The sequence below is a fragment of the Ictidomys tridecemlineatus genome, chromosome 7 (genome assembly GCF_052094955.1).
Source record: "Ictidomys tridecemlineatus isolate mIctTri1 chromosome 7, mIctTri1.hap1, whole genome shotgun sequence".
Classification (NCBI taxonomy): domain Eukaryota; kingdom Metazoa; phylum Chordata; class Mammalia; order Rodentia; family Sciuridae; genus Ictidomys; species Ictidomys tridecemlineatus.
In genome coordinates this window covers 149,557,120-149,569,502 of record NC_135483.1, presented here as the reverse complement: position 1 = coordinate 149,569,502, position 12,383 = coordinate 149,557,120, and the positions used below count along the sequence as shown (strand labels likewise).

The window sequence follows — 12,383 nt, the reverse complement described above, 5'->3', positions numbered from 1 at the left end:
GTATGTGTCATAGAAATGCCCAATAAATAATGAATATAATTACCTCTCTATGATCTTTGAACGCCTGTACCACAAATCTCAAGTTTACAAGCAAGTTTTCTTGCAGGGAGGAATAAAACTCTATCCATTCTCCTACGAACAAGAGGTAGGAGATTTATGTACATTTTTCTCAGCAGCCTACAGATAGCAATAGCTATTGTGAAGCTCATACTCAAGGTCTGCGCTTGTTTCAAAGAAAGCTCGCCATGTGTTGGGAGCTTGGCAGACAACTCAGTTCTGATTCCTTTTATGTCCACTTGCTCTCATTTGTCTTCTAAAATTCACAAACAGTACAGCATCAATTTCTCTCCTATCCTCTGCTTATACACACACACACACATGCAGGCACTCATACATATGCACATAAACACACCACTCCCTTTTCCTTTAACACACACTCACTCACATACACCCATACACATATCACTCCCTTTTCCTTTAACACACACACACACACACACACACACACACACACACACACGCACATTCACACTCATTTCGTTTTATTTATTTTCTAATCCCCAAAGGATTCACAGAGCAGGCTGTGTGCAGCAGCCGTGTTTTCCCCTGGTTAAATTGGCAGTTACCTACTGTGTGGAGTTGCTAGGAGAAGGTGACTAGCGTGATTACAGCATCAGTTGATGTACATATTCTCTCAATAACAACCTGTGGAGCTCTGTGATCTGCTTTTGTATGGCTCTGTGTGCTATTTTTTTCTTTGTTGTCCTTAATATTTGTTGTTGCATTTATTGTTTGAGCATGATATATTTCTGTCGGTTCCAGATCAATTAAAAGACAAAACCCTTGGCATTTAAGCAGGCACTTTTTTCTCAGGGTGGTGCTGCTGGTACTGGTTCCTACCATCTGTTTTCTTATTACATCCTGCCCTCCTTCCGCTGGTAGAGAGGAATTCAGCTTCTTCTGGAGTGCGAAAGTCATTCACGTTTCTTTCGTGCATAATAGAGCTCGTAAACTGTAGGAATTCTGATGTGCTTCAGTGCACAGAACAGGAACAGATGAGCTGCTTGTGGGGAGAGCTTGAGCACTAGTCGGTCAGTAGTACAGTAGCAGCTCACATGTGCGGATTGTTCCTGTGAGGTCAGAGCATCTGTTTATTCTGCTGTCTGCTTGAGGGGGGTGATGTGGTGAGCTGTGGATATGCCTGTCAAAGTCAATAGCAAATCTGGCAGAGGCTTCCCTCAGCTTTGTACCTCCGCACTTTCGTGATGCATAAGAGATGCTACTGTATAACTGCTTGAGATTTGTAGTGGACTGAGGAATGCTTGTTCTAGCTGCTGAAACTGACTGTAACTGTATTGCCCTAGGAGCATCATCATGGGATCTACTGCTACAGAAATTGAAGAATTGGAAAACACCACTTATAAGTATCTCATAGGAGAACAGACTGAAAAAATGTGGCAACGCCTGAAAGGAATGTGAGTAAGCTCTTCGCTTGTTTCTGTATTATTTCCCCCACAACAGATTTGACCATTAATATGACTAATTGTGGGTGCTATCTGCCTTTGTGAATGTAATAGTGTTTCCCTTGGAAGGATTTTCTCTTGAATTCTAAACTCGGTGCATCTCACCTAACAACTTGTTGAGAGCGGGATAGACTTTTGCACCTGCACTAAATTTTGTGTAAAGTAAGGTAACTCCTAGATAAGTCCTTTCACTGTTAAACTACGTGGCTTCTTTTATGCTTTTTGCATGTGCTGTTTAAATATGTGGCTTAGGTTTGCAAACTAGTGACTAGGAAAGCTGCTTGCCAGGCACTTGCTAAAATAAAATTTCCTTCAGGTAAGTAGATAGAGAAATAAGACTGGTAATTAGGTTTTGAAAAAACAAGGTCAGGATTAATATGATAAAAATAATTTTACCCATTGTGCTCATCCTTTATGCCTTAAATAATAATATTTCTATGAGAAAAAAAATGTTTATATGGTCAAAATGTTAGCAGTATACCAAACTTATTAGAGTATTGGCTGTAAATTAACCTCTTTGCTTCTTCTGACAGTAAAGAATAGCCCACAGTATATAAAAGCCCTTACTAAAATGGATTAAGAGTTTTACATTTATGTTAAATATGAAATGTAATGACCTGAGTCAAACTTTAATTGTAGTGCTATCATCTTGGTATTTACATCTTTAAGTTTTTTCAGTTGTGTATGCTAACTCCTGTTTAGTATTTTTGTACAGCATTATGTTTGTATGCTTTTTAAAAATAATGTCACAATTCAAAAATCAGATCTAATAATAATAATTGGATAAAAATGTGAAATATGAATATTTAAAGTCCACTGAAACAGCATAATATCTTTGCATATCCCAAAGGAAAATAGAGTATTTTCTATATTAACAGCTAAAGGAATACACACCATGTGAAGATGTCTGTCTTTAAAGATTTGTTTCTTTAATGCTGTGTTTACATACTATTTTACAAAATGCATAAATTTGTTGTCACTATTTTCATATATACTTTTTGAAAAACAAAAATTATATCAAACTTTAGAAGAAAACAACCTTTCCACTTTTCTCCATTTGAATATTGTTTCTAAATTTAAATAATGCTCTCTATACTTTCTTGCTACTTCAAGTAATACATGGCATTACAATGCATGAGTATAAGAGCACACTAATAATGCAAACAACAAAGAATAACTTTTAAAAAAGGACGCCATCTTCACAGCATTTGAATGAACTAATCTGTTTGTAAGAACTACTGAAGATATAGATGATACAGTTTTTCAATGTGGTGATTCTCTAGAGAAACAAGAAATCCCGTTGAAGCAAATAACAGCTCACAAAATTAATTAGCATAGATGCAAATTAAACATTACCAGTCATCAGATGATTTGTGTTCTAACCTAATGAGTAGATGAACATCTGCACTGAAAAAGCTCTATCTCAGATTAGAACATGTTTTAGATTTTTTTTTTTCTTTAACAGGGCAGGATATTTTGTTTGTATTTGTTCTGCTTTTCTGTAGTTACCTGAAGGTATGAAGCTGTATGGTGGTAAATTTATGTATAGTCTATAAGAAATTTAAAAAGTGATTTTGTTTTGACCTAACACTTTAGAGCAAAGTTATCTTTCACTTATCAATTGATCTCAAAGATGAACCTGTCATTTTGTTTCAGAAGAGGCTGACAGAGTCATTCAACAGCAGACCTTCTGGAATTGATAGTGGAGTACATCAACATATGCATAAGCTAATTTAATTTGGGGCTGTGTCTAGATAGAGCTAGTAAATTACCATTAACTTTTTTTTCTCTCCTCTTTATTATTGAACTAAGTGAAATGACTGCTTTTATATTAAAGAAGGAAGAAATTTGCATTCTGGTACTATTTAACTTGTACTTTGACTTAAGACATTTTCAGTATTTCAGGGTAGGTATGGCAAAACAAGAAGCTCTAATCTAAAATCTGCATTACTAATGTCTATCAAATTGTTTAATTATGGTCTTTTGTGTAATCTGCATTCAAAGCAGTGATATGAGGGACTCCCTATTCCATTGCTGAAATGCCTTGCCTATTTAAAATGCAATATTGACTTAAACATAATTTTAGCTCATATAAATTGCTAGTCCTAAAATTCTACTTTTAAATATCAACAGTTAAAATCATATTACTCTTGAAAGCTATCAACAATTGTGCAATCATTTTTCTTATTTTTTCTAAAATAGACCCAATGATGGACTTTACACATTTGTTTGGAAAATTAGAGTTTTAGTCTTTTACTACATCTTTGTTACATCTTTTACTACATCTATCTTTATAAATACATTCACTTATTTCAGCAAGATATTCTGTTTTTAACTGAGCTTACAATATGTGCATTTTGAGACTAAATAAAAATAGAAATGGAAATAAGAATGGTTTTTTTTTTCAATTATACCTGAAGTATGGAAAACATGACTACTACAGAAAAATCTTTAGAGAAAATCTTTCACAAGGATTGTCACGTAACATTTTAGACTTTCTTTTGAGTCCATGAAAATAATTTTAAAATTTTGTGACATGTGGGAAACATTGTTAAACTAAATTAAATATCAATTCTTCTTCATCATTTAGTTGATTAAATTCCTTCTAAATCTCCTCATACAATAGTTGAGCCATTATATAAAATGATGTTCCATTCCTTTGGGGAACAAAGGTGAAAGTTTCCTACTCTCATTCTGATAAAGACTTCTATGCTTTATTCTATTAATTTTCTTTTTATAGGTACAACTTTTTTTTTTCTTTTGCTATCTTCAATCCATCTGCTACCACTAATTTGTCACTCAGTATGACAGTTTGGATTCTTCACTATGACTCATCATCCATGATGGGGGAAATATTAGCAAATAACTATGACATCAGGTCCTTCACAAAGTATACTTTGAAAAATCATATACTTGACCATAAGTTATCCATTGTATATGGACTGAAAAATGCTCCCTACATCTCATGCTATCTCAACATTGGATGAAATTTCTTATTCAGAGTTTCTTGGGACTCTGCAACCTTTTTTATATGCTAAGGAAAGTAAACTATTGCTTGTCTTTGCAAAGATTATTAACTTACTAATTCCCATGTGGAAAGTCAGCTTGAAAATTTTATTCAATTTTTATGGTGGTGAGGGTTGAACTGAGGGCCTTGTGTTCTCTAAACCAGCATTCTACCACTGTGCTACCTCCCCTTCCCCTATTTGATGATTTTATATTCTTTTATTCATGTGTAGGGTTTTTTTAAATTTTATGAATGATGCCTTTTTGTGTCATGGTACTGTTTTTTTCTTCTTTTAACATACAAAGCTTAATAATTGTAGATTTAAAATTTGATCATATTTAATAACACTAGTACTACTTTTTTCCCCAGTTAGTATCACTGTTCTAGGAATTTAATTTGAGACAGTATTTACAGAAAACTTGATCAAGTAGAAATTTCAGTGAAAATTACATGAAGTTGTAGGAACAACTAAATCAAAGACATTCAATAGAATATAGGAAACTTTGAGCTGCTCAAAAGCATAATCTCTATACAAAAATGTAACATTTACTACTTCATAGTACTTGTTGTCAGTTCCTTCAGGTTTTTTTTTAAAGAACTAGAACCAGTGAAATTTAAGTTAGGAATCAACTTTCTGATTTTTAATTTTACATGTGTAGATGCATACCACCTTGTCTCTCCTCTCCTGAAGAATGCCCAGATGTTAACATCTGGAATTGTGAATTTCGCAGTTGAGCAGCATTAAGTGGCCTTTCTTTTTCCTTATTCTCTCTTTGATTGGTGGTAAACATGATCATTAATAAAGAAAGGTAAAATGTAGCGAAGCAGAAAGTAAAGGAGAAAGAAAGAACAGTATAATAGCTTTTCAATTCCAATATTGTTAAGGAGCACAGTATGCTGTAAAATTCTTAGATGTAGTTACCTAGACCCTCATTACCAAGAATATGTAAGCACAAACACTTATTTAGAATAAAAATTGGCAAACATGTAAATGACATAGGTAAAAGCACCGTATTCCCGAACAAACTAGAATCAAATTTTAGGGTAAAGCAGCATTATAGATAATAAATAAACTTTATACTTTTAAATCTTCTGCTTAAAATTCTTAAAGCCTTCTATTGCCCTAACTTCAAAATTTAGCATCCTTTACAAGATCTCTGTACCTGTTCAAACTTTGGAGTCTCCTCATCTCCTCTCATGCCTTGCTTTTGTGGCCCCCTTCCAACCAGTCTCCAGGTTTACCCACAGAAATGTTCTACGCCATCTTTGCTCATTTTATTTACATTTCTTTTCCTTAGTCAAGGTTATGCCTGCTCCCATGAGGCTTTTGTGTTGTGTGTTGTTGTGACTTTAAGGTGTTTCTGCATTTAGTGGGCAGTAGGGTTAAGGCAGGACAAATGTCCTGGTAAAGGCTCAGGGCATGCCTTTATCAAGAAGAGCTGTCCTACTTAAATGTCAACAAGGGACCCTATTAAGAAATGCTCAAAATTTCTGCTTGAATTTCATATGTAGAGAAAATCCTCCCTGATTCCTCATTTCCTTTTTTGGGTTCATAAAATAACCCAAACTTCCCTTTCTTAATAAAATCTACCTTTCCAACTGGACCACAGATTCTGAGTGCAAGAGCCAACTTCCCCTCACTGCGTTTGGTCTTAGATCTTCACCACTGAGCACAGTACTTTGCACAGAGCTGATAATGTCACAAATATTTTAAGTCAATCAATTAATCAATACTGCAAATCATTAAAATCCTGAATCTTATATTGATGCTAACTAGAAACTTAGAAAGTCAACCAGGCTGCCAAATTGGGGCCTAAAGCTCCAACTGGAGAATTGGAGATAGATTCACAGCTAGAATAAGGATGAAGAAGATGGAAGAGAATAATCTTTGCTTATCATCTACCAGTTGTCAGCACTGTGAAGATATAAAATATTTTTATTCTTATTTAAACCTGTCAATTATCTTAAGACTAAGTATCCTAATTAAGTTACCCAGGTAGCAACTGATGAAACTTGGACTTAAATATAGATCTGTCTAGCTCTAAAGCTCTTACTCATCTTGCTTTCAAAACAAAAAAGAGGGCTAGGGTTGTGGCTCTGTGGCAGAGCACTTGCCCTGCACATGTGAGGCACTGGGTTTGATCCTTAGCACCACGTAAAAATTTTAAAAATGAAATAAAGATATTCTGTTCATGTTTAGCTAAAAAAATATTTAAAAATAGCAACAAAAAGAGATGACATTTTCAGAATGATTACCCAGAAAGATCACCAGAAAAGGATTTAGAATGGTACTTCTAAAATGTAGTTCATGGGCCCTGTAGAATAGGTAGACTAGTTGACACCTCAGGGATGCCTATGTCCTAATGTCCAGGAAAAGAGGGATTATGGTAGGAGATGGGATTACAGTTGCTAATAAACTGACTTTAAAACAGGGAATTATTCTGGATTTCACGTCAACCCAATGTAATTACAAAGGTTCTTAAAGTGGAAGAGGCAGAAGTGCATGGTGAAAAGGATTTGACTTATCTTTGCTAACACTGAAGATGTGGAAAGTAGACTACAAGCCAAGGGACGTTGGTAGCCTCTAGAAGTAACAAAAGGCAAGAAAGGAGAGTCTCCTTCCAAGGTGTCCAGAAAGAATGCAGTCCTGCTGATCCTTGATTTTAGCTAAGCAAAACTTGCATCGGATTTCTGATCTACAGAATTGAAGATAATTTGTGGTTTTCTTCAAGTCACTAAGTTTGTGGTAAATGTTTTATAGCAGCAATAAGAAACTAAAACATACCTCTTCTGCCAGAGGATAGAAAGACCATTCCTGTCCTCCTGTATCACATACAAACAGACACGCACACACACTCAGACATACACACCAATCCTCCAGGTAGAGAATACCCGAGATCACTCTATGACCCATATGATCACTCTGTGGTCTTTACCAGCATACCTCCATCTAACCCTGGCTTGAGTACCCAAACCATCAGTTTCCTTACCGAGCTCTGACATTGAGGTATAACCTCAATATAATTGTGGATTTACTTCAAATGTTAGAGAAGAATGCTTATACTATCTTTCTTGGAAATTGTTGATAAATATCAATCTTAATCTCATTTCTTACATAGTTGAATATGTGACTCATCTGATGGAATAAGAAAGCTAATCAGTTTAAAAATCTATCCTTTACTCATAAACTAATTTGATTTAAAGAAAATCACCTCAACAAAACTTATTTTGGAGTGTGTATATATATATATTTAATATAAATCTAAAACTTTAGATAACATTATATGATGGTTTATATAATGAAGAGGGTTGAGGTGGAATACCCTAGAGATTAAAAAATTGAACTCTGAGCTGGGCATGGTGACACACACCTGTAATCTCAGTTATTTGGTAGGCAGAGGCAGAAATACAGTAAGTTTGAGGCCAGCCTAAGGAAACTTAGTAAGACTGCATCTCAAAATAAAACAAGGTAAAGGGAAATTAAACTTTGAAATCAATCAGATATTTTCTAATGCCACCTGTATTTTTAGCCAATGACCATGAAGAAATTATTAATTTTTCTAAACTACACTTTCCTTATCTGTAAAAATCCAATTATTTCATTCATTGTTCTTTTACACATTAGTAAATATTCACTGATTCTGTACTGTCAGGTTCATCCTTCAGCCTATTTTACACAGGAGCTTATTTGTTTTTTTCTTTTCCTTCTTTTTAATGATATTGAGGATTGAATGCAGGCCTAGCACATACTAGGTAAGTGCTCTATCACTGAGCTATATTACTGGCTCTTTTTATTTTATTTTGAGATAGGATTTTGCCAAGTTTCCTGGCTGATCTTGAACTTGAGAGCCTCCTGCATCAGCCTCTTTTGGGCAGATGAAACCTGCATTGGAAGATCATGGTTTAGTGTGCAGCTAAATAAGCTGGGACTCCTCGGAATTCAACTTACTGCACAAACTGCAGACTCTTCAGCAGGGGCCCAAATCTTCCTCTTAAATCTACATCAGAGCCTAGAGCAGATGAGACTATACTTTCTACAAGCGCAGAATCCCTTCCCTGCCCCTAGAGAAGAAAAACTTGTATCATCAGGCCCAATTGTTTCTCCACAACTCACCAGTCAAAAGAGTTGCATATACTCCAATGAAAGAATGTGAAAACAACCGATACCCGGCAGAAAATAAGCCTGCAAGCTATGGTATTTATTAATATTCCCATAACTTTACCCATTCTTGGGGATATTCCAGACCTTTACTTAGTTTATTTACTAGCTATATGACCTCCTAGTTGCTTGATTTTTTTCAATGTCTCACTTATGTTACCTGTAAATGGAAATAATGACATTCTCTTTTTCACAGATATTTAGGGGATTAAACAAATTAATGTTTGTAAATTGGTTAACAGGGTGTTTAGAATCCAGTAAATTCTAGCTGTTATTATTATTATTAATACTACATGCAGCAGCAGAATCCTGTATTTTTCTCAGATGCTTTTCTTATTACAGTCAGTGGGCAGCTGCTAGATGAGGAAAGGAGGCTTTCTTAGGAAAGTAGCCTCACAAGGGCTCCCAGGTCTCACTTCACCAAAACTGTTAAAATTGAGGAATTATTTTCTCTGGGGCAGGGTCTAAGGCTAGTGGAGGAGAATGGGCTGGCTTTGAGAGTTTCCCTGGTAGAACTGCCTTGATGGCCTCTTTACTTCAACTTCCTATGGCAGTCTTGGTATGGAGTTTGTGCATGACTTAGGACTAGACTGATTTCCTGAGTGACTCTGGCTTAAAAATCATTTCTCAAGTCTGTTGTTACCCAAATCTGAGTCTGATTTACAATGGAGTTGTCTTCTGGGTAATCGCTGTCCTGTGTCATATCCATCCTTCAGCCTATTTTACAAAATGACATATTACCATTATGTTTTTAGATTTTGAGCTTTATTTTATTTCAATCCGCTAACCAAATTTAAGTATTTGAGCAAGCGTCATTGCCATACAGTGAAGGATTGTGCTACAGGCTTTTTGGATAGGAAAGAAGCTGTTCATTAATATCATTAAACAGATGGTAGTGCTACAGACTGTTGAGAACCACCTATTCCACATATCTGATCTGGGCATGAATAAGTACAGTTAAAGAATAAAAATGATATAAAAATGGCATAACAATGATAATGGGTCATCAGCGGCAAAGTAATAAAACATTCTATTTTGGTTTCTCCTTTCTTTTTTTAAAATTTTTATTTTTTAGTTGTTGATAGACCTTTACTTAGTTTATTTATATGCAGTGCTGAAAAACTATCCCAGGGCCTCACACATGCCAGGAAAGAGCACTACCACTGAGCCTCTGCCTCAACCCCTAAGCTATACTTTCCTGAAGATACTTAAAGATACATTTTATTTTATATTTTATAAAATAGTAAAAATATAAATTTTTACTAAATAGGATCCCCCAAATGCTCAAGGATGCATATAATTTTTGTTAGTTGAAATTTTGATATTAATAGTTTCTCAAACAAGTTTATAAAGGATCATGAAAAAATTAGCAAAATCTCTAAGCACCCAATTCTTTAGAAGAAGAAAACAGAGGTCAACCTTAACTAAACTCTGCATCAGCACAGTGATCAAGGAGTTCTTTTGAAATAGGTCCTTGATAATTTAGAGAAAAATAAAAATAAACTCATTAGAAAAGCAACAATGTGCTGATTTTGGTCCACTCAAAATTGGACTTTCTAAGAGTTGGTTCAAAACTGTATTTGGAGTAAGATTTTAAAAAACTATACAACTAAGGTATCAATTTGTGATTTGTCTAGATAATTAAAAAAAAATCATCTGATGATTGAATCATGGTAATAATTATACCTACACTTTCTAGAAGATTTTTCTTTTGGTTCATGTCTCAGAACAATTATCCCCAGTTTTCTGATGAGAAAACGGAACCTCCAAGACACTAAACGACTTGGCCAATGTTTTACTGTTAGTAGGGAAAAGTCCAGATTCTTAGACTCCTACTTAGTTGTTCCACTTAACCTTGAGTTAGATAATTCTACTTAACACTCAAGATTCACTATAAAACCTGACATTTCAGGAGGTAAAGACTATTCTCTTGTTTTGATTTTTCCACAGCCCTGCCATCTGTTTGCCTAGCTCTGCATACTCAAAGCTGAATACCAGAGGGAGTTATCACTTGGCATATGCTTTAGATGTTAGACACTCGCCAGTTGTGTTTTGCTCCTTTTCTAGGACATGTACTACCATTACCTCTTCAATTTGTTTACCTGAACAAAGATCCTAGCTAGTGTTGGAAAGAGAGTTTGAATTTTCCTGAAACATTTTGCCCTTCTCAAAGCCTGGACCTTTGCAAAATCTTTACTATTTATTTGTCCTTTGGTACCCTAAATCATAGAGGCAGAAAACCCTGCCCAGTAGTAAAGTCTAAGTGTCTATCCCTGAAAATTTTTCTTTGCCTACACAAATACAACCAGGAATTCTAGTGATTAAAATTAGGCATTTTATACTTGCTTATGCTACCATTTATGCTCTTACTATAAAATATTTTAAGCATATAGGAAGGTTGTTCACTGAAGAAAAGTGAGCAGTGTTTACTCCTTCAGTTTTATTTCAGAAAAATCAACTTAGTGGACTTAATTCTATCATATTATTCCTGAAGAGAATATTGACCACATATGGAAAATGGCTAGTATATGGTTCAGGGCATGCCTTTCTAACTTTAGAACTTACAAAATTTCCAGTACCTCCTACTGGTTCCAGTATGAACAAGTGTCTGTATGTGTGGTCCTCTTTATACTTTATTCTTCAGCAGATCTCTTCTTTAATTTCTCTAGTTTTCCACAAATCAACCAGATAATCTATTACCATACTTGTGAGTGAAGTCAGACTAGACCACCCAATTCCCTATAAATTGTGAGGAAATAATAGATGTTTATTGTTTTATGAGCCGCTAAGTTGTGGTGTAGATTATTATACAACAAAGTTAACTGATATATACCCATAATCTGCTCTTAGCCTCTAAATTTTTTTAATATAATTCTTCTTTAGTTTCAACAGTTTCCTCTACCTCTCACTCCTTCTTTTTTATCATTTAAATTTTTTCTTTGATCTAATCAAATATGAATAAATATTTTAGAGATTATAAAAATAAAAAATGGAGGTCCTTCTTTTTAGAAAGTCAGTCCAATTAAATTTTTCTTCATATTATTTTCATTAGTTAAAAATATCAATGACATGTCTTTACTTATAGTATTTCTTCCCAAACCTGTTTTTTTCAGTGGTTTGTACACTGAAGTTGTATTGCTCATAGATTTTGATAAACAAAAATAATTTCCCATAATATTGACGAGAAGTATAGAGTAAGGCAGGGAAGCTGCATAGTTGCATAAAGGAAGATGGTTCATATCCTGTTACCCTAGCAACAGGCACTAGAAAGACCAGGGCTCTTCACACATCCTGTTGCCCTGACAACAGGTCACACAGGGCATGGGAAGGCCCAGTTCCCAGTCTTCTAAGCCTCTTCTCTGCAATCACAAAGAAAAAGGACAAAGTGGTGGTGTGCATCTTATTCCTCCCCACCTACATATTTCTTCCATTGTTCAAACCACTCTAATACAAGATTATCTTTCTAGATGTAGGAGAGGGTAAAAAAACAGTAACCTCAGGTTTTGTATTCAGGAACTCAAAAGCATTTACTGAATTTCAATTGACCTAAAGAAGTAAATCGCAGGAAGAAAAGAGAGAAGGGATTTATAAAATTGTGGAAATCTGAGAAGTAGGATAGCAACAACTTCACAGCTCAGAGCTGATTTAGGGTGTGTATCACTTTACCATATTAGTTAAGCTTGGTTAATTTTTA

At 34.9% G+C, this 12,383-nt stretch overlaps 1 protein-coding gene across 5 annotated transcripts in view; it reads left to right on the top strand.

The window, feature by feature from the left end:
• The first annotated feature begins 606 nt into the window (after positions 1 to 606).
• Positions 607 to 12,383, top strand: part of Pde1a (phosphodiesterase 1A) — a 322,491-nt gene continuing 310,714 nt past the window's right edge. The window contains exons 1-2 of one of the 5 annotated variants that reach the window (XM_078017702.1): positions 607 to 682; positions 1,365 to 1,475. In XM_078017702.1, the coding sequence (XP_077873828.1) occupies positions 681 to 682; positions 1,365 to 1,475 (113 nt within the window). In that variant the 5' untranslated portion in view covers positions 607 to 680. Of the gene's footprint in view, positions 683 to 959; positions 1,138 to 1,364; positions 1,476 to 12,383 lie in introns of those variants that run through there. The other 4 variants (XM_040294552.2, XM_040294555.2, XM_021725976.3 and 1 more) reach the window with 4 other exon arrangements.